A 22277-nucleotide genomic window follows, 5' to 3' on the forward strand; every position below is an offset into this window, starting at 1 on the left:
AATTAATCATCAGGCTTATATACTATTATAATATACTCCGCTGGTCCTACTCCCTCTGTCCCTATTCATAAAAGATTTTTCAAAACATTTTTTATCCCTAAATATAAATATAAGAGGTTGTTAGCATATTTTTTAATGAATGGATTATTATACCCTTATTAAATTGAAAAAAATATAAGTATTCTTATTAATTTACTTTGAAAAAAGAGATTCATTTTTATTTACAATAATTAAGGACAAAATTGAAATATTACTATGCTTTTAATCAAATAACTAACTTTTATTGGTTTGCATAATTCGATTAAAAACATCTTATATATGAAAACAAAAGGAGTATTTATAAGGTAGAGAAAAAAAAATTTAATCCTATTTATAAGACAATTGCCAATTTTTAATGTTACTGTTTACATTCCCTTATTAAATGCTTTAAATAAAAATATTAATAATGAGATTTAAAAATATTTATTAGGGGTAAAGATAAAAACTTGTTAAATTTTAAAAAAAGTTAATAAGGTTTAAGGTTTTTCTTGATTTTGATAAAACATGTTGAAAGTAACTTATAAATAAAATTAAAGGGAATATGTCTTAATCATTTTCATTGAATTTTGATTTGAAATGTCAACTTTCAATTGGTTATGATTTTTTAATCTCAAAAATTTCTCTTTACCGTCACTAATTAAAACTAATTAATATCATTTATTGATACCAATTAAATAAGAGTCAAATCAATTTTTTCCTTTTGAAAATAAGAGAATCAAAATAAACATTATAAACATTATTCTAGTAAATATACAAAACAGGCAATTTTTTCATCCACATGATTTAATTTGAGAAATTCATGGATCCTACGGGGAAGCATAATATTTCTTATTTTAGTGTTTTTTTAACAAAATAACGATAAAAAAGGAAAACATGCAATTGAAATACACTATATATATTTGAAAAAAAAAACTAAGAAATACCACTATGTACATATATAGTTCAATATATATGGTTGGAGTATTCACACAACTTCCAAATTCAAATATCCGGATTGTTTAATGAGGCCAAGATTAAATGGATTATATATTTAACAGCAATTAGTGATATAGTGCAATTTATTTTCCGAGTTTTATATCAATATATAAAATTATACGTCATGAAATATTTGAGGAGGAAAATACCGTGCGTGCTTTTTATCAAGTAAGATTTATATCAAGAAAATTAGCATAAGTCAATGACCATGATCAATATCTATACATAAATATATATACTTTTTTTTTCTTTTGTGTGACAGTATTTTCACATTCAGACAATTATAAAAAGTAAATTAAATATTCCCTCCATTAAAAAATATAAGACAGTTTTAACTAAATTTTACCCCAATAAAATAGCTACCTACTTTTTAACTAATCCTATCTTTCTATATTTATTCCTATTAAACACCCTATAATAAATACAACGTCATTATCAATAGGGATACTTTTGAAAAAAAGACAACTATTGCACTTCGAAAGACTAAAAATGCCTTATATTTTTTAACATTTAATTACTCAAAAAATGCCTTACATTTTTGAATGGAGAGATATCTATTATTATTATAATTATCATCATCATTATATATATATTTATATATATATATATATATATAATGAATCATTAATTATGGGTGATAAATCATAATAAGAATGAAATTTTTTCAAAATTGATCTTTGATTTGATCTTTGTATGCAATACGGGAGAATAATATTTTTAAATGGAAATAATTGCAGATAACAATGGTCACCTAATTTCTAAATGTAAAATCACAACCATAATTATAGATAGTAATATGAATAAAGAAAAATAACAATCAAATACCACTGATTAAAATTTATATCAATAAAAAATTAATAGTTATCAAAACTCAAATGGATACTTTGTTGATAAAAGATTAATTCAAATTAATAAGTGTTCATTTAAATTTTGACAATAATTAATCATTGATTGATATAAATTTTGGTATGTGATCATTGATTGCTATTTTTGCAAGGAATAATATTCAATGTGATTGGATGATAATGAGAATTTGAAGGGAAAATACTAAATTACTAATTGCAATTATCCTAAAGAGGTAGATTGAAATTTTTTATCATATTTTCAATAAATGAAAAAAAAATCAAGTCCTAAAATTAATGCATTGTATAACTGAATTAAATGTGTGCAGTATATTTTCAAATGAAACCTTAAGAAAATGATAATTTATTTCTGCAAAATTATTCATCTAGCATCCATGTGTCATTGTAAGAGGAATACAAAGAGTTGACATGGCTTTAAAATATGCTGGCACATATGCTTAGGAATCTGAATTTACATAGATATATAGAAGATTCAATTTAGTTTCGCATAATTTTAATTTAAATGAAATATAAGGCATCCCTTTCTCCGCGCGTCTATATACATATATATAGACCTCATGATACTAAATTGGCTTCCAAAAATCCACAAAATGCAACATGGCTTATTCGATCTCTTCCTTCTTTGCTTCATCCCTGCCCAAGCAAACCCTAATTCCAAACTTCATGGTTATTGCCTCAAAGCATTTCTCATCAGATTTCAGAAAAGTGGGAGTTTCAGTGCCGCCTAGAGTTTAAGCGCCACCTGTGTTCCTTTTAATGACATTGTCATATTGATGAAAGTCGTGCGAGAGGCTCGTTCCTTCCTAGGGAGACGAAGAAGGAGACGAAGGATGAGAAGCAAATAGATCCCTTGACATTGTTGCTAAACTTGTTTTTTTTTAATATTATTTTTATTCTTTTATATTTGTTTTAAATTACTATTATTTCGTTCTTTTCTGCGCAACAATTTTTTTGGTTTTGTATAATTTTATCATTTTATCTCAATATAGTATTGGGGATGAATGAAAGTTAGGTATATCCGAGCCATTTTTTTAAAATGATAAAGAGGAGAAATTATAATACATTATATATTTAAAATAAAATAAAATATGAATAATTTGATTCTAAGAAGTTCATGTTAAGATATTATTATGCCTCAACTATTTACAAATCCATACTTTTTTTTGGGTAAAAATACTGGGCAAAGCCCTTTACAAATCCATAATTTGAAGGCATCTTTTATATATATATATATATATATATATATAATATTACCGGAAGGGATTATGATGAGATGACGAGGAAGTTAAGATAAAATTGGTGTAACTGATCCATTTACACCATCAATTTAGTAATTGGAGTTGTCAATATTTTTTTTCACTTTTTAAATATATTATTTACAAAAAATTAAGAATTTAAAATCATATATTGGAAAATGAATCAACAAAGGAAGAATTTAAAACCAAATTGATAAAGGATATAAGATAAGGGAAGTTATGATTATGATAACGGGAATATAAAATTTGAATATTCAGTGTTTTTTTTTTTGGTAAACGAATTGGAAGTTATAAAATGGGAAAAATATATAGTAAGGATTTGGGAGGGATGTTATGATTATATATATATATATATATTATAATTGGAATATAACGTTTAAATTATGGTATTAATAATTAAAATTTTAAATTTTAAAATTTGAATAAATGAAGATTTTTGTAAAAAAAAAAAAAGAAAGAAAGAGATTAAGGAGAGGAGACTTGATCAATGAGATCGAGATAGAAGGGCAACTATGGAAAAAAGTTGAAATTTGAAATATAAATTAAAAAATAGGAAAGGTGGTTGGTGGGGATGAAAATAATAATAGAGAATTATAAACTTAAAGCAAAGGTGCATATGCTTCTATTAAATTTTTATTAGCTCTATGCCAAAATATCTTTCAATGCTGTGATACATAGCCTCCCAAACACAAAAGCTAACAATGACTTCTTCAATCTGTTCATACTTTGCTTCTTCCTCGTGGAAGCAAAAAAAAAAAAAAAAAAAAAACGGTGCCCTTGCCGTTTGGAGTCTACACACTACTGATTTCTGGTTCACCCTTTCGTGAAGAGATTTCAAGAGGTTCATATTGGGATATTATTATGCCTCACCTTAAGAAAGTTGAGGATTCTCCTTCAACTAATCCTCCAAACAAAAACTTCAAAGATAGAGGGTCAAAAGCATACTTCTTCAATAATCCAATCCTACTTTGTATCTTCCTAATGGAAGTGTCCAAAATTAGTGACTTCGTCATTTAGAGTCTGCACGCCACTGTTTCCTGGTTCACCTTCTGGCAAATAGATTATAAAAGCTTCATATTGGGATATGATTATGCCTCACCTTAAGAAAGTTGAGGATTCTCTGTTGAAATATTTATTTATTTATAGATTAATATTAATTAATAAGTTTAAATATATTAGTCTTCATGATCTTGTGTGGACCATAATAGGAGGACCACACAAGTGAGCCCAATGGGTAGAGGTCTAACCCACAACCCAATAGTCGTCAGTTATTCCCTATCTCTTAACTGACTGAGTCAGAGATAATAGATAATAATTATTTTAATTATTTAATAAGGTAGTTACCGATCTGATCTATATAAGTTGTTCAATCAATAACTACCACACACACGACTCATTTTTTCTCCGCTCCATTATCTTTGAACTCTCTAAAGACTATGGGGACTAGTGGGTTGTGCGTCTATCTACACTCGAGGTAATCAAGCCTTCTCAAGCGCTTATGAATTTTTTAAGTACGCATACATTATTTTACTAGTTCATATGAATTGAGATATACAAAATACAACATGTGACATCAGAGCCTTGGTTACGAACATTAATTTATATATCTCAATTCATTATCCTATATATGTGTTGATGAAAGTGGATATGATAATTCTCACATGTTGATAATTTTCAATCCATCCTTATCATTGAAAGTGAATGTGAGATTTCTCATTAAAATTTTGATTAATTATAGATATATTTGACTCTATAATTTTATTTTATTTTTTAATTTTGCAGGAGCCTTCCCAGAGCGATTTTCTATCTTAATGGCTAGAAAGCCTTATTGAAATTAAAATTTGACTGATTACGAGCACAGCAGCTAAAAGAATCGAGCGAGTTACTTTCCTCTTTCTTGCTTGCTTTGCTGTAAGAGCACCTCTTCAGAACTCACCCAAAACTATGGTTAGCAGCTTTAACAAAGACAACTCTTTCCTACAAATTGCTATTTCATCGTGTGCCATCCTAAAAAAAAAAAAGAAGGTTCTAGACTGCTCTGTTGTCATTGGAAGCCGTGTCATCGCCATTCACGGCATCGTTGTCGTGGGTTTGCTTTGGCGTCGTCTGGAGCTGGCGGCGCAGTGGAGGTTCCAGAGTCTCATTTTTTGGTCTGGCAATCCCTGCATGCCAGCCTCCCCTTTGGTCCTCGTTTCCAGCTTGCGACTAGAGAGGACCCAGAAACAGGTCATAGAACCGATCCTAAGGTTGTGGGCCTATTTTTGTATGGGCCTAGATCTTTGTCAAAAAAAATTATTATAAGGAAATTGGGCCAGAAGTGAAACGAACCGTTTTACTTAACAGTACTGGGCCTTAATCTCGGCCCAGCAGCACCATTTAAACAAAAAAAAATATTTTTATTAATTGCGTTTGGACCTTAGTTTTAAATTACATCATTCGGCCCATAGTTTCTATAATTTCTTCCGTGACCCCAATAAATTTTTAAAGTTATAAGTTAGTCCCTTAAGTTCTAGAAATGCAATTTTGACCTAAAACTCTTTCAAAATTACCCATTTATCCCTAAACACCTTTCAAAATTTCACTTAAGTCCTAAATTTGTTCCCTAATTCCCAAAAGACCCCAAGAATTTTTGAAATTATTTTGTTTTGTCCTAAAGTCATAAAATTTATGACTTTGTAAATTATTGATTATGCTTAAGATCTTGTAGCATTGATAATGGACATACCCTATAGATGTGACATTATTAATGTAATTTTTTGATGGTTGGTTTTAAAGATAGGCTAATAGCACTCATTTAATATGTTAGATATTTGTTATACTCTATAGGTATGAAAATGTTTAATGTATTATTTTGTATGGACTTTTGTATATACTAAATCTTTATAGTATTTGAGCCTTCTTAGTGCATGATTATAGTTGCATAATTGATAATCGCTTGTTGGAGAATTCTGTTTTATAATTATGTTATGCACACATAATTAATATTTCCCATTTTCTATTTTATAGTTTTAGTTTCTGCTTTTACGCAACTATCCTTTGTGAATAGGGGTGAGCAAAACTGAATTGAAACCGAAAATCAAACCGAACCGAATTGAATTTTGTCTATTTGATTCGGTCTATTTGATTTTTTAGTTCAATTCAGTTTTTTTATTTTAAATATTTTGGTTGATCAGTTTAATTCGGTTAGTAAAATTTAAAATTAAATAAACCAACTGACCGAATTACATATAATTTATTAATTTATAAATTATATATAATTTATAAATTATTTTATTTTATTTTTATTTTTTATTTTAATGGAGAATAAAAAATAATAACATCACTTGAAACCCTATTTCGGTCAATCACTTTCAACCCTATTTTTTATAAATTATTTATTTGATTATCCATGCCTTTATAATATTTAGATTTTATGTCATATGGGTGTAATTAAAATGGGCTCATATTGAAAAAAATGAATAGAAAAAAGGCTCAATTTTATAGTGTTGTTTGTTTTAATATTTAAAAAAATAGGCTCAATTTTAATAGCCCAATATGAAAAACTGAATTAACTGACCAAACTGAATTATTAAATTTTAGTTTGATCCTTATTCAGTTTAATTGGTTTGTTCGATTCAATTTGATTTTTATTTTTAGTGTTATTTGGTCGATCAGTTTTGCATATTTTAGGACCGAACCGAACCAACCAATGTTCACCCCTATTTGTGAAGGCTCTCAATGGGACTAATTATGATGACTGAAAAGAGTCCCTAAATATGTATCTGACCATTTCTGAGAAAGATTTAGCTTTGAGAGAACCTAAGCCTGCGGATCTCTCTTCCGACTCCAGTGCTTTTGAAATGGCCTTCCATAAACAATGGAGTGAGTCTAACTGGATCTGTCTAGCAATCGTCAAGTACACAATTGAAAAGAAAATTAGGGACAGCATTCCTGAAAAGGATACTACAGTGGAATACTTGAAAGCTGTTAGTAACAAATATAAGAAGCTTGACAAGACTTAAAAGAACTACTATTTGTCACTTCTTGACAATACTCGATATGACAAAGTTTCTAGTATTAGGGAGCACATTCTGAAACTTGTTCATTACTATAACAAGCTTAAGTTATATGTGATTGATTTGAGTGAAAGTACCTTAATTTACCATGTTCTTCAATCACTGCCATTAGAGTATGCATTCTTGAAGACTTCACACAACTCACAAAAAGCTGAATGGTCTATTGACCAGCTGATATCAATAGTCACTTAAGAAGAGGAAGCTATAAAAAAGAATTCCTTTCACTCAGTAAACTATGTTTCCCATGGCTCCAGCAGCAAATCTGGAGGGTCGTATAAGAAAAAGGGGAAGAAACATGAGGCCCCTAAGCCTAATAATCCAACTTTTAAGAAAGATGGTAATAAGAGTGAGAAGTCAAGGAAGAAATATTTTAAACGGTTTTGCAATTATTGCAAAAAATCAAGTCAAATTAAAGCTAATTACTTTAAACTGAAGAACAAACAAGAAAGTGAAGGTACAATTCTTCAAACTGCCTCTCTAGCTCTAGTTTGTTTTGAATCTAACACCATTGAAACTTCCTTTGACTCATGGTGGTTGGATTCCGGTGCCACTATACATGTTGTGAATTTTCTATAGGGGCTAAGAAACTAGAAGGTTTCAAGTAAGGCACACAAGTCAGTCTTTGGCATAGCAGGAAGCAAGGCATCAGTTGAATACATTAGAACTATTTCTTTGTATTTAAATTCTGGTCATGTTTTACATTTGAACAATGTTGTTTATGTACCTTTTACGAAGAAGAATTTAATTTCAACTTCTGCATTGGATATTTGTGGCTATTCATTCTTTCAAGGAAATGGGAAATTGACATTTGTTGTGATTCCATTAATATTAGTTGTGCTTCCTTGATATATGGTTTATATCGATTGAATGATTAGTTACTTAAACTTCCTAATCTTCATATCAATGATGCTATTGGGCATAAACGTCAAAGGCCTAATGATAATTCATCTATACTATGGCATCGTCGTTTGGGTCATATCTTTAGAGAGAGATTGGAACGCATGGCCAAGCAAGGTGTCTTACAAAACCTTAATTTCTCAGATTTTGAGACTTGTGTTAATTGCATAAAGGAAAAATTCCCTGCTAGAGCTAGAACTAAAGGGGCAAAGAGGTCTGAAAATACTTTAGACCTAATCCATACTAACATCTATGGACTTATCACACCTTCGGCTATGGGTGATTTCAGATATTTCATCATTTTCACAGATAATTACTCTCATCACGGATGGATTGAACTCTTGCGTGAAAAAGGCGAGTCTCTTAATGCATTCAAGACCTTTAAAGCAGCAGTCGAATTGAAATATGGCAAGTTAATCAAATGTGTGAGATCTAACAGAGGAGGATAATTTTACAAAGATATACTGAGACTGGCAGGAATCCTGGGCCATTTGCTTTATACCTTCAAGAGCATGACATTGAAGCTCAGTATACTATGCCTGGTACCTCGTAGCAAAATGGGATTGCAAAAAGGCAAAATCGTACTCTCATGGATATGGTTAGAAGTATGATCAATCACTCTTCACTGTCAGAATTCTTATGGGGTGATGCACTTAAAACTGCTGTTTATATTTTGATTCAAGTTCCTAGCAAGTCAATTGCAAAGACTCCATACGAGTTGTATTTTGGAAGGACTCCTATGCTGAAGCATATGCGAGTTTAGGGTTATAAAGCACAGGTAAAACCTTACAATCCACAACAGATGAAGCTTGATGCTAAAACTGTTGATGGTTTCTTTATTGGCTATTACATCAAATCTTGTGGGTACAAATTCTATTGTTCAAATCACACTACGAGGGTAATTAAATCTGACTGAGCTTATTTCTTTAAAGATGCCTTAGACAATGGGAGCTCTATGCCTAAGCATATTACTTTACATAATGAAAGCACTATTTTGCCTATGCCTATCTTAACAATCCCTCATGTTGATAGAAATAATGCCGTGGATCAGGATGAAGCTGAAGATAAACCACCTTTAGAGGGTGATGGGGATCTGGTTGTTGAACTAAGATGGTCCCAAAGGGTTTGCAGGTCTGCTATTCTAGATGATTACATGATGTATTTGCAAGAATTTAATTTAGATACTATTGATATTTTAGACTCAATATCATACTAAGAGGCTATTTCTAGCTCACATTCTTCTGAATGATTGGAGGCTATGAGTGAAAAAATTGCTTCTATATACCGCTATCACTTATGAGAGCTTGTAGAGCTATCAAAGGGTTTTAAACTAGTGGGTTGCAAGTGGGTCTTTAAAACAAAATGAGGAGCTAAAGGTGAAATTGATAGATACAAAACCAAACTTGTAGATAAGGGCTGCAACCAAAAATAAGGTATTGATTTCACAGAGACCTTCTCCCTGGTATCCACCAAAAATGCCTTTAGAGTAGTAATGGTTTTAGTTGCACAGTTTGATCTTGATCTTCACTAAATGGATGTTAAGACCACGTTCTTGAATGGCGATTTGTATGAAGAAGTCTACATGACATAACTTGTTAGTTTTGTTGAATTTGGTAAAGAACATCTAGTGTGCAGATTGAAGAGATCCATCTATGGGCTAAAATAGGCCTCTAAGTAATGGTATCTGAAATTTGATGAAGTTATCACCTCACTCAGTTTTGTTGAGAATGTTTCATATCAGTGTATTTATCAGAAGTTTGATGGAAACAATTTTGTAATTCTTGTTCTCTATGTTGATGATATCTTGTTAGCCAAAAATTCAATAAATTTTCTCAAGGAGATAAAGCACCTATTGTCTTGCCATTTTGACATGAAGGACATAGGTAAAGCCTCCTTCATTCTTGGGATACAGATTCATCGTGATAGATCTCGTGGTATTTTTAGTTTATCACAGACTACTTATATTGAGCAAGTACTTAAGAGATTCAGAATGGATTCATGTTCTCCCTCACTTGCTCCTGTATAAAAAGGTAAGCTGTTGTTAGAGTTACAGTGTCCCAAGATGATAAGAGGGCTGAAATGAGAAAGATACCATACGCTTTTGTCATCGACAGCTTTATGTATGTTCAAGTGTGTACTCGACCAGATATAGCCTTTACCCATTAGAGTGCTGGGTTGATACTTAAATGATCCAGGTCCAAATTATTGGAAGGCTGCTAAGAAAGTTATGAGGTATCTTCAAGGTACAAAGAATCATATATTGACTTACAGAAGGTCAAATTCTCTTGAGGTTATTGGGTATTCTAATTATGATTTTAAGAGATCAAAAGATCTTGAAATTATTGGCTTTTAAAGATTCAAATTTTGCCTCTTGTCTGGATGATTGTAAATCCATGACCGGCTATATTTTCATATTGTCTGGAGGAGCTGTCTCTTGTAAAAGTGTGAAACAGATACTTATAGTAGTTTCATCTATGAAAGCTGAGTATATTGCTTGTTTTGAGACTACACGTCATGCTATATAGCTGAGGAAGTTGATATCTGGCATGCGCCTAGTTGAGTCAATATCACACCCTCTAACCATTTATTGTGATAACAAATCGACAGTATACTATGCTAACAACCACAGAAATTCTAGTCATATAAAGCATTTTGATATCAAACTTATGTTTGTGAAAGAGAAAATTACTGAGTCTCAAATCTATGTGGTACACATTCTTGGCACACAGATGCTTGCAGATCCGCTAACCAAGAGCTTACTTATGGAAGATTTTTAAAATCATGTAACTTATATGGGTATTGTGAATTCCTTTGATACCCTAGTTTAGTGGGAGTTTGAGAGCCTTTTATGTTGCAATTTCTCTTTAAGCTTTTGTTTTCTTCTGTGAGTTATGTTTAGTTCAATTATATGCCCATAGGATTCAATGATTCTATTGTGATATGCTATGCATGTCACTTGTTTCCCTATAGGAATCAGTGATTTATGTTGTTATCTTACTGAGCTGTGTTTGAAATAAAATTTTGTATTTTATTTAGATTATGAGACATTATATCACTTGTTTCCCCATAGGATCTAGTGATTTTGTGAAGTTTTATTTTCTGATAATGCAATCCAAGTGGGAAATTGTTGGAATATTTATTTATTTATGGATTAACATTAATTAATAAGCACAAACAGATTGGTCTTTATGATCTTGTATGGATCGTGATAGCAGGACCACACAAATAAACCCAATGAGCAGAGGCCTAACCCACAATCCAATAACCATCAGTTATTTTTTATCTCTTAACTGACTGAGTCAGAGATAATAGATAATAATTATTTTAATTATTTAATAAGGTGATTATCGATTTGATCCATATAAGTCGATCAATCAATAACCACCACACATATGACTCATTTTTCCTCTGCTTCATTATTTCTAAACTTTCTGACGACTCCGAAGACTAGTGGGTTGTGCATCTATCTACACTCGAGGTAATCGAGCCTTTTCAAGCACTTATGGATTCTTCAGGTACGCATACATTATTTTACTAATTCATATGAATTGAGATATATAAAATACAACATTCTCTCCTTCAACTAATACTCCAAACAAAAACTTCAAAGATAGAGGGTCAAAAGCATACTTCTTCAATCCAATCCTACTTTGTATCTTCTTAATGGAAGTGTTTAGAATCAGTGACTTCACCATTTAGAGTCTATGTGCCACCAATTACTGGTTCACCTTTTGGCAAATACATTCTAAGGGGTTCATATTAGGATATAATTATGTCTCATCACCTTAAGAAAGTTGAGGATCCTCCTTCAACTAATCCTATGCCTACAAAACCAAACCAATCCTCAAAAGATAGTCAGCAGAAGACTTCTTCAATCTACTCCTACTTTGCATATTCCACATGGAAATATGCAAAATCAATGCCTTTGCCATTTAAGGTCTACATGCCACTGGTTCTGGGTGCACCCGGTGAAGATATTTTGACATTCATATTGGGATATGATTTGTCTCACCTTAAGAAAGTTAAGGATTCTCTTTCAACTAATCCTATGAGGCTATGCTTACAGATCCAAACCGATCCATTTCTAGTTTGCATCTTCCTCATGGAATCATGCAAAATCAATGCCTTCATTGTTTAGATTCTAGGCTCCGCCACCTCCCTTTGGTTTGATCAGTGAAGAGTTTGAAGGGTTCTAATTAGGAGATGGTTTTGCCTCATCTAAAAAAATGATGTGGATCTTCCTTCAACTAATTTTATGCCTACAGAGCCAAATAAAACTTTAAATTTAAGGGGTCGAAGCCAAAACCTTCTAGACTAGAAATCATTATGCTTCTGTAGCATAGTTTTTTAATTATTTTTTTCTTTTATGATTGGTTTAATTTTTTTATTTCTTTATTTTCCCCAACAATTTAATGTTATTTCATCAACCTACTCCCTCCATTAAAAAATATAAAGTGTTTTTAAATAAATCTCATCTCTCAATAAAATAGTTACTTGCATTCAAATTAACTCTATCTTTTCATATTTTCTCCTATTTAACAAAGTTGTTCACCTTAAAATAAATATAAAGTGATTTATTTAATAATAGCACTTTAAAAAAATAATTAATTTATGCTTCTAGAAAAAAGTTGATTTAGATCTTTTTTTTATTTTTTTAACATATTTTCAATCATGCCTTTTAAGCGTTGTAAATATAACATTTGATTTATTGAAAATATCCACATTAACTAGTCAATAAAGTAAGGATGATAGGATAAAACCAATTTTATTAACTGATTTTAATTAATCTAGTTGAAGAAAAATAATTTAAAAAAAAAAGCTTGGTATTATCAATCAAAAAAGCATATAGTAAATTGATTGGATTTTTGTCCCCCAAAAAAAAATTGATTGGATTTACCTTATCTGAAATATTAGGCTACTATTTTAAAATTTTAATTCTTTTTTATTGTATCTGATGAAAAATCTTTTGAATTAGTTTTAATTTGTTGTTATTGGAGATTAGATGCACAAGGCTTTAATGAAAAGAATTACTCATCTTTTTTTGGGCAAAAGTTGGCATATTACTCAAAATGACACCAAAGTGCATAACACACGAAAAGGAGAAACAGCAAATCGAAGTAACACCAAAAAAAAAAAAAAAAAAAAACCAGTAAACAAACAAAGTTGAAAATGCAATCAGCCAACACCATTCCTCACAGAAAGAGATGAGGACAGCATTTGAAGACACAAAATGGGCCACCGCATCCTTAACTAGTAGGAGAGACAACGAAGGTGATGGTGAGCACATCCATCCAATCGAAATCACCTCCTTGAGAGCAAGCACTGTAATGAAATCAGCTATAGCATTGCTTTTGGGTGGAGCAAAGGCAAGAAAAAACCCAACTTTGATTGCTAAGAGGTCCACAATATCTTCTACATCTCTAATCTCCCAAAGTAGGTTGACGTTTTAGGATACAAGAGACAAGGCCTAATTCATCCTTGCAGACTATACCAATAGCTGCCTTATTTTGTTATTTCACAAAGGGTCCATCACAATTAACTTTAATAAAGCCCTTGGGTGGTGATATCCAATGTCGAGGCAATGTGGTTCTCCCTATCTCAAGAACGTCATCACAAACTAAGGCACAGCTTTGCCAATGTTCCTTAACAGTCCTTTAAGCAGATTCAATAACCCAACTTGGATTGGGTTCCACCTCTTTTCAGGTGGCTTGAGTGATAGCAGTGAATTACTCATCTAATAACTGTAATTTTCTCTTCAAAAATATTTTTATTATGTAATTAAAAAACAGAAGAGCATTGCCTTAAGTAACCTGTGAGAAATAAAAAAAAAAGCTATAAATATATAATAATTCACAAGAAATTATAAAACAACACACGTAATTAAGTATGTTTAACAGATTAGATCGGGTTTTCAAGATTTGCAGCTGCCGTTGTTTTGAATTTTTATCTCAAATTCCAATCTCTCCATTTATATTTAAAAAATCCTTAAAAAAATGTTTCTACAATTTTGGAGACAAAGCTACTCTAACATTATAGTCAAAACATGATTTTAATCCAGGTTAGCGGGTTTGCAAATACACGCTAAGATAGAGTTTGGATTAATGTATTTGGATTTAGATTTTAAATTTCAAAATCTTACATTTTAAATTTCACATTTGAAATCCATATATTTAAAATTATTTGTTTGGGTAGTTTAAAAAATTTTAAATGAAGAAAAGAGATGAACTAAAATTAAAAAAAATAAAAAAACTAGAAATGACAATTTTATTTCTATTATTTAATTGATAAGAGATGAGGAAAGATATAAGAGTCATAGAAATATTAGTGAAAATGTAAAGAGAACAAGATATTTGAAATGATTAGAATTTCAAATAACTATAGTGCAAAGAAAATTTAAAATTATAAAATAATTATAATTTAAAATGAATTTAAATTCATAAATTTTTATGTATGAGAAATTTGGTTCAAATCCAAATCCTTATTAATCTAATAACAAAATAAAGCAATTGTTGTTTCTCTTTCGCAGTCATATCATGACGTTTTGCTTTAATGATTTTTTTACCAAAAAAAATAATCAACATACACTTCATTAACTGTTGAAATACAACCCTAATAATTCTAGTTTTGTATGGAGGGTAACTAGTGAAAGTTGAAATACGTTTACAACATATCAATAATCAATAAACAAAGAAAAATAAACCAACAAGAACTCTCTTAACGGTGAGCAAAGCTGACCGGGGGAAAAAACTCATTATGAGTTAACCCAGGTTAAGCAGACTATGATTATTAAAAAAAAAAAAGTTAAGCAAATATATCAAATATGAATATGGATGAAATCGGATAAGAGTGATTAAGATTTGGTTTCGGTAGATTTCATTTGATTGTAAGTTGTAACATGGTGATTTATATTTGGATGTTACTTCTTAACAGTGATTTTAAGAAAATGATAAATGTTTTTAATAATTTTAATTAAAAAAATTTAAAATATATATTACTATTACCACTACTACAAAAAGACGTGAGTTTCATACTATGATATTTTATAACTAAGTAAATTGTACTATATAATATTTCATCTCTTTAAAAATATAAAATATTTTTTAGGAATTGAATGTTTAAAAATGTAAGGCATTTTTAATCTTTTAAAATATAATCATTATCTTTTTTTCAAAAGTGTCTCTATTGATGAATGACTTTTTATTTATTATACAGTGTTTAATAGGAATAAATATAAAAAAATAGAATTAGTTTGAAAGAAAGTAACTACTTTATTGAGAGATGAGATTTGCTTAAAAATGTCTTATTATTATGAATACATTAAAAAAATTAAAAATATGAAAAAAATTCCCCACCCTTATCATTATGATAAAAAAATATAAAATCTAATAGCAAAAAAAAAAATTTCACCAATCATATATGTAATACATACATACATACATATATATACACTAAATTGAAATATAAACTTAAAAATGAATATTTAAATATTTTAAACTCAAAAGCAGATGTTCTAGAGAAACATATTTATTTACAATTTTTAAAAAAATTTAAAAAATTGTCTAAATAAGTTTTTTTTCAATTAAATAATTCAACAATTTTTTTTGATTTGATGCTAAAATAATTTTGTAAATCATATTACAGAACAGTATTAAAACAAATGTGAACAAAGTCAGTGACTCCCAACATTTTCTTCGTTTTAGCACATGGGCCAGATTTTGCAAATTGCAAAGAAAAACGATAAGATGCTATTAGCGTACACATCAAGTAGCTAGAAACAGTTAGGCCCAAAAAAAAAATGCTAGAAACAGCAAACCTGGGCGACAACCAAATGCACTCAGATCAAACACCATGAAGCAACAAAGCAAAAACACAAAGAATTTATAACCTGTTTGGTTTTATTCCTTATTTTTTATTTTTAAAAATTTTTTATAATATTATTTTCAGAACATTTTTTAAAATAAAAAATAAAAAAGTATTTGGTTCTATTAATTTAAAAACAATTTTAAAATTAAAAAAATAGAGTGATGATAATAATTACAGGTGATTTATAATAAAAAGTTAATCAAAACAACTATAATTTTCAATAATCAAATGTAATATATTTAACAAAATAAAATGAAAAAAACTTGAAATTTTTTTACAAAAAAATAAAAAAAATTAAATTTAAAACACTTATCTAAATAAGTTTTTACATTTTTTTAAAATAAAAATAATTTTTTTAAAAACAGAAAGCAAACAAGCCATTAAATTTTCTAATAATGAATTTTTTTAAGAAAGAGAAAAATATTTTATATTTCTTAAAAATAATAAAATGAGAAAAATATTAAAAAAAAGTTTATCTAAATTCACCAGCCTTAATTTTGGAAAATTTAAATCTAAACATGTGGCAGATGAGGAAGGAAATGAGAGGAGAGGAGAGGGTATTTTGGATAGTTCATATGTCCAAATTTCTTATGTCCAAATTGGAAAGTGGGGAGTGAGAGCGGAGCTTCTGTATTTTTTTTTTTTTTCTTGGTTTTTTTTTTTTTTTTTTGGCTGTTGGATGGGTGAGATCCCGATTTGTGAAGGTACCCAGTGGCCAGTTCCATCAAATCTGGTAAATCTCAGCGCCATCACCTCATCATACTACTAACTGCCATGGAATCAAAGTTTTTCTGACACTTATACCCATGATAATTTAGTTGTTGACAACTTTATCCTCATTTTATACCCACACCTCACTTATCTGCCGTGACCCACCCTCTTCTTCTCCCGCCGATCAATTTCTCCGCCGTGACTCGCCGTTGCTACTGCCGACTCTACCGACTTCGAATTTGTCCCCTCTCGACTCCTCAGTCATCTGTCTCACTGTCTCCCTCTCGTCAGACCTCCGACGGCGATCACCCTCACGGAGAACTCGATTCCTCAGCGTCCATCTCCGTCGTCATCTCACGGTGTTCTTGCTTCTCGGTTGCGTCAGAATGGCTTAGGAAGATGAAGCTTTAATTTGTCATTGGTTCAGAGGCAAGTGGCCGTGACGAGACCAGAAGGTCCAACTCCGACGATCACAGGACCATCGGTGACCCACAAGCATCGGCGATACTAATCCCTCTCCATCTGCCCCTTCAGAGTTCTTCGCCGATCTTCCCTCTCGACGCCTCCTCTCATCGCCTGCCACTTCTTCAAATCCAGTTATATTTTGTGTTTCTGGTTCTCTTTTGATTCTGCCATTTTAATTTGAGTAGTTTTGATTTTGAATGTTACATTTCTTCTTCTTTGACCAAAAAAGAAGAAGAAATCCTCCGGCCAAATACAGCCTGTTCGTTTCTTCAGCTTTTTGACCGCCTCTGGTGATACTTACGCTTCTGTGGGTTTTTTTTTTTTTAATTACTAGTGTTCTGGTTTTTTTAAAATATAAATATATTTATTAAATACTCTCTCTCTCTCTCTCTCTCTCTCTCTCTCTCTGCATATCAATATATTTTTCACCTCATTCTTCTATCACCACTTCTACCTTCATCAAAAGCTTTTTCCTGATTCCAAACGGTACATTATTATTAACGCTTTCAAGGGAGAACGCAGCAGCTTCTTCCGTAAATTGTGTTTTTCTTATTATTTAGTTATTTAATTTGGCTTCCTGCCTTCACGGACACGAAAATGTCCTTCACATCTCACGCTCTCTACTTTCTTTTTCTTTTTGGAAAACTCTTTGCCCTTTTCAAAAAGAAAAAAATAAGGCCATTATTCATCTAATATTTACAACTTTACCCTCTTCGCTACTACATTGTACATTTTTATATGCAAAACCATTCACCGCCACTTTCTGTGCACTTCTCGTTCTAACTGACACTCACATTTCACTTCCAGAGCTCTGGAATCATTCATGCATGATGATAGGGACCTATCTCGGATCCTGTGCAGGTGCACCTTCTCGCTTCCCGAGGCTTCCCGTGCTCGAATTCAACCACCTGCTTCTTGTTCCCCAGCAACTACAAGTGTCGATAATTGGAAGCCATAAGCCAAGAAACAGGGGAGGAGCCCTGAGAGCGGCGAATTCCGATGGCGAAGGTTCGTACCTTGATATGTGGAAGAAGGCTGTGGATATGGAGAGAAAGAATATTGAGTTTGGGAGGATCGTTGAGACCAGTTCTGGAAGAGATGATGATGAAGGCGGTGAGAAGCCGAGCATGGAGGAATTGGAAAGGAAGAGTCGGGAGTTCGAGAAGATTCTTGGAGTTCCGACAGAAGAGAGGGATAGGATTCAGCGAATGCAGGTGATTGATCGGGCGGCTGCGGCCATCGCGGCTGCCCGAGCAGTTCTTCAGGAGAGTAATGTGTCGGATACTGCCGTCGGTGGGGAACTGAAGAGACAAGGCGGTGAAGCAATAGGGGAAAGTCAACAAGGTAACGGCTTGTTCCCAATGTTTGCTTTCTTGGAAGCTCTGTCTGAGTTCTTTTCTTTAATGTGACGCTTTCTCCTGCAGTAGCGTTTTAGGGTTTTCCACTTGCTTATAGTTTCTTTTTTTAGTCAAAACTTGCTTATGGTTTCAGTTATTATTTGAATTCTGGAAATTATGCGACTAGGATTAGGGGCAATACTCTTTTTGCCTCTTTTACCCTTTCTTTTATTTTATTTTTTTAACTTAGGTCACCCCGGCTGGATGATAAAGGAAGGAATGAAGTAAGGAATGTGATCTTCTAAATAATTAGTTTAGTGTTGGCAATTGACTGCCTTTATTATTGCAAGATTCTGGAAGCAGAACTCGCTCTTTAGTTTTTTTTTTTTTTTAATTGGATTGTTATTTATTGTTGTTTCGTTAACAGTCCTTCATATCTAATAAATTATATAATCTAATTCATTATCACATGTTTGGAATTTAAAATGATCAGGAATGTGGAGTGGAATTACATATCTGCCAGAATCAGAAAGTCAGAGAAAGGGAATTCCAGGTCCTGATTTTTGGTCCTGGACGCCGCCTCCAGACAGTAACGATCCTTCAGATGATGTCAGGGGCTTGCAGGCAGCTAAAAATCCTTCAGTTTTTTCGCCCAATCCTATTGCAGAGAAGGAAAGATCTCTGCAATTTTTCACAATTCCATTTGAAAGTCCACTTTCTCAGATCAAGCCTAGTCCTAATCTGCCCCCATTTCAGTCATCAGTAGAGGATGAAAAACGAGAAGCCTCCAGGTCCAATGTAGAGCTGCCTTCCTTGGAAGAGGAACAGAGAAGAGATGCACTGTTTGCTGACCATGCAATTGAAGCTGCTAATGCCCTCAATGATGTGGATAAATCATCACCTAGTGGCGTGAATCCAGATGGGTCAAGATGGTGGAAGGAGACAGGAATTGAGCGAAGGCCAGATGGTGTAATTTGCAAATGGACGATGAACAGAGGTATTAGTGCTGACAAAGCCACTGAATGGCAAGAGACGTTCTGGGAAGCTTCTGATGTGTTTGGCTATAAGGAACTTGGTTCTGAGAAATCAGGTCGTGATGCACATGGAAATGTTTGGCGTGAATTTTGGAGAGAATCAATGCGGCAGGTTAGAAAGAGGGACACGCCCATATTGCTATTAATGCGTTTTATTACTGCTTGCACCATGTAGTTTATCAATATTGGATAGCATTGTTTTGGCAGTTAGTAGTTACCATCCTCCTTGACACGTACATCCAAGTGTGCAATTAGGTACCACCGAGCTGTTATATATCAATTGTTACTTGCCAAAAATCAATGCTGCACCTGAAGCCCGATCATTTTAATATCTTTGTCTAGAGTATACAACCATTTAAATTTGCACTTGAGTTTGTGATGCTGCCTTATTTGAGTTGCTATCTTATATTCATGTTTTTTTGGCTTATTTTCTGTTTCGTTTTATTAAACTTCATTTATTAAGAGTATTTTTGCAATAACCAATGACAGCTATCTGAATAATTTTGCATTCACTTTTGCGTGAGCATAAATGAATGGTATATTAATGGTTACGTTACTGTGTATGAATTTCGCTTGCAGGAAAATGGGCTTCTGCATATTGAGAAAACAGCAGACAAATGGGGGAAAAATGGCAAAGGTGAGGAGTGGCAAGAAAACTGGTGGGAACACCATGGTGCGGGTGGTCAAACAGAAAAATGGGCGCACAAGTGGTGTAGTATTGACCCAAACACACCCCTTGAAGCTGGGCATGCTCATGTTTGGCATGAAAGGTACCTCTGTCTTTAATTGAAATGACCCAAATCCCTGATCTCTGTTAAAATAACTATTCTGTTATACCTTTATATGTTTTTATGATCCTTCTATCATGGTACGCTGGAATGAACTACTTATCATCAAGTACATGTAAGCATGCACTATGTCTACCTGAAATTCAAGGAAATTTGTCTCCCTGATTTCTGATTTTTCTAATATATAAATTCATCAGATGTTTGGAGTAAATCAGAAAGATATATGGGTTAGTTGAACTGGTGAAGTTCCTTTAGGTCTTTGCTATCAAAATTTTCAATAAAAACATGAGGCATGGAGAAAATTTCTTTAAAATCCCAACATGCAGTGTTGAGTCATAAAAAGAATCCACTTGTTTTATTATTATTGAATAATATAATAACAAACACCTAAAAACAGCAGCCAAGTTTTTTCTTATCATGTTAACACGAGGCTATATAGCTTTATGGGTTGAGTTTATATTTGAAGTTTGATCTAACATGCTATATGCTGTAAGCTTCTTGTGCGTGGAATATCGGTTCAATACCTGTTACTAGTAAATACCTTACATAATTTAAGGAATTCCTCCACTTTGCCGCCTTAATTCCATGAATGGGAGTTTTCCTCACATCAAAGCTATCTGCAGCCTCAAAATTTCTTCTAACAGATTTTGTAAATTTAATGCCTCGAAGTTTCTAGTGACAAATTTTATAAATTTAATGACTTGCCTGGGAAGAAGTTTTGACTGGTTCACATATAAGCGGTTTCCTTTCCTTTCATGACTAGAAGAGCACGCGGAAGCTAATATTTCGAACCTCAATAGTATTAGTTAATAACAGCATCATTTAGCTTTAATTCCTGAAAATTAGTTTATCGGTTAATGCACAATTTACACTTAGAAAATGACAAAGTCGTTTTATGTATTAATCCTTTTATCAAGTAACCTAAAAATATTGTAAGAACTAAAATGCAATGAATTTATTATTTTCTAGGAGTACAGATGTTCCAAGAACCAAAATGCAATGAGTTTATTGCTTTAGAGGACTACTACATTCTCTAAGATCTAGGAGTTCAAGCCAAACAGTCCAAACAATGCGGGGGCCTAATTGTTAGTTTAAATAGAATGAGAGACAGTGATGATTTTTTGCCTAATTCTTGGTCATAATTCCCTTCCTCTTGGCTGTTGGCTTATTCCTGCTGTGCCTTTGCCAGGTGGGGTGAAACGTATGATGGGAAGGGTGGCAGTGTGAAGTACACCGACAAGTGGGCCGAGCGGTCAGTGGATGGTGGATGGGAGAAATGGGGAGACAAATGGGATGAAAATTTTGATCTAAATGCCCATGGCATCAAGCAAGGAGAGACATGGTGGGAAGGTAAAGACGGACAGCGATGGAACCGAACTTGGGGTGAGCAACACAATGGCTCTGGATGGATTCACAAGTATGGGAGGAGCAGCTGCGGGCAACACTGGGACACGCACGTTCTGGAAGATACTTGGTACGAGAGATTCCCTCATTATGGTTTTTATCATTGCTTTGAGAACTCAGTTCAACTCAGAGAAGTTCCAAAGCCACCTGATATACAGGGAGTCTAGCCTTGAGGTCCCTCTCCCTTTTTTTTTTTTTTATTTACTTGCGAAACATACACGCTGCATCCTGAGAGAATGGCACTAGTCTTTATAGTATGATCATACCGATGTTTTTCTGTAAGTGGAAGGCCAGGTTGTGTTACTCAAGCCTTGATAGAATTTTGTAATATTTTTGCAAATTTCTCTGAGCTTATCATTCATCGGAGAAGTGTCAGTGACCATAATTGCTCTTTGTTGTCCTACACTATGGTGTAGCCTTTGTAATCTATACTTGCATCACTCAGAAGGATGTGATAATGGAGAAAATTTCAGGTTCGGGCGAAGGCTTTTTAATAAGGGTTTCCAGGGTGGTGGTTATTTTCCGGAGTAAGGATAGGGAAGGATGTTAATTTTTACGCAGTTTCAGGTCCCCCAAAAAAAAAATGGCAG

At 32.5% G+C, this 22277-nt stretch overlaps 1 protein-coding gene across 4 annotated transcripts; it reads left to right on the forward strand.

The window, feature by feature from the left end:
• Positions 1-16618: 16618 nt before the first annotated feature.
• Positions 16619-22163, forward strand: LOC129319979 (protein LIKE EARLY STARVATION, chloroplastic). 4 transcript variants are annotated; one of them, XM_054965104.1, is made up of 5 exons: positions 16619-16681; positions 17932-18468; positions 18955-19607; positions 20075-20265; positions 21473-22163. In XM_054965104.1, exons 2-5 carry the CDS (start codon positions 17952-17954, stop codon positions 21852-21854), a joined length of 1743 nt encoding a protein of 580 aa, XP_054821079.1. In that variant the 5' UTR covers positions 16619-16681; positions 17932-17951; the 3' UTR covers positions 21855-22163. The 4 variants fall into 4 exon arrangements, with proteins under 4 accessions (XP_054821079.1, XP_054821078.1, XP_054821080.1 ...); XM_054965103.1 differs by lacking the exon at positions 16619-16681 and adding an exon at positions 16706-17255; XM_054965105.1 differs by lacking the exon at positions 16619-16681 and adding an exon at positions 16707-17255 and having other exon boundaries at positions 17986-18468.
• The last annotated feature ends 114 nt before the right edge of the window (positions 22164-22277 follow it).

The sequence above is a fragment of the Prosopis cineraria genome, unplaced genomic scaffold, assembly GCF_029017545.1.
Source record: "Prosopis cineraria cultivar Desert tree isolate PC_DT_omini unplaced genomic scaffold, ASM2901754v1 PC9, whole genome shotgun sequence".
NCBI lineage: Eukaryota > Viridiplantae > Streptophyta > Magnoliopsida > Fabales > Fabaceae > Prosopis > Prosopis cineraria.

Excerpts from the sequence above, each read along its gene's own strand:
- LOC129319979 (XM_054965104.1), top strand. The coding sequence starts at position 17,952 with ATGATGATAGGGACCTATCTCGGATCCTGTGCAGGTGCACCTTCTCGC. Across the intron at positions 19,608-20,074 it reads GGAGAGAATCAATGCGGCAG|GAAAATGGGCTTCTGCATAT; the intron begins GTTAGAAAGAGG and ends TTTCGCTTGCAG. Across the intron at positions 20,266-21,472 it reads GCTCATGTTTGGCATGAAAG|GTGGGGTGAAACGTATGATG; the intron begins GTACCTCTGTCT and ends TGCCTTTGCCAG.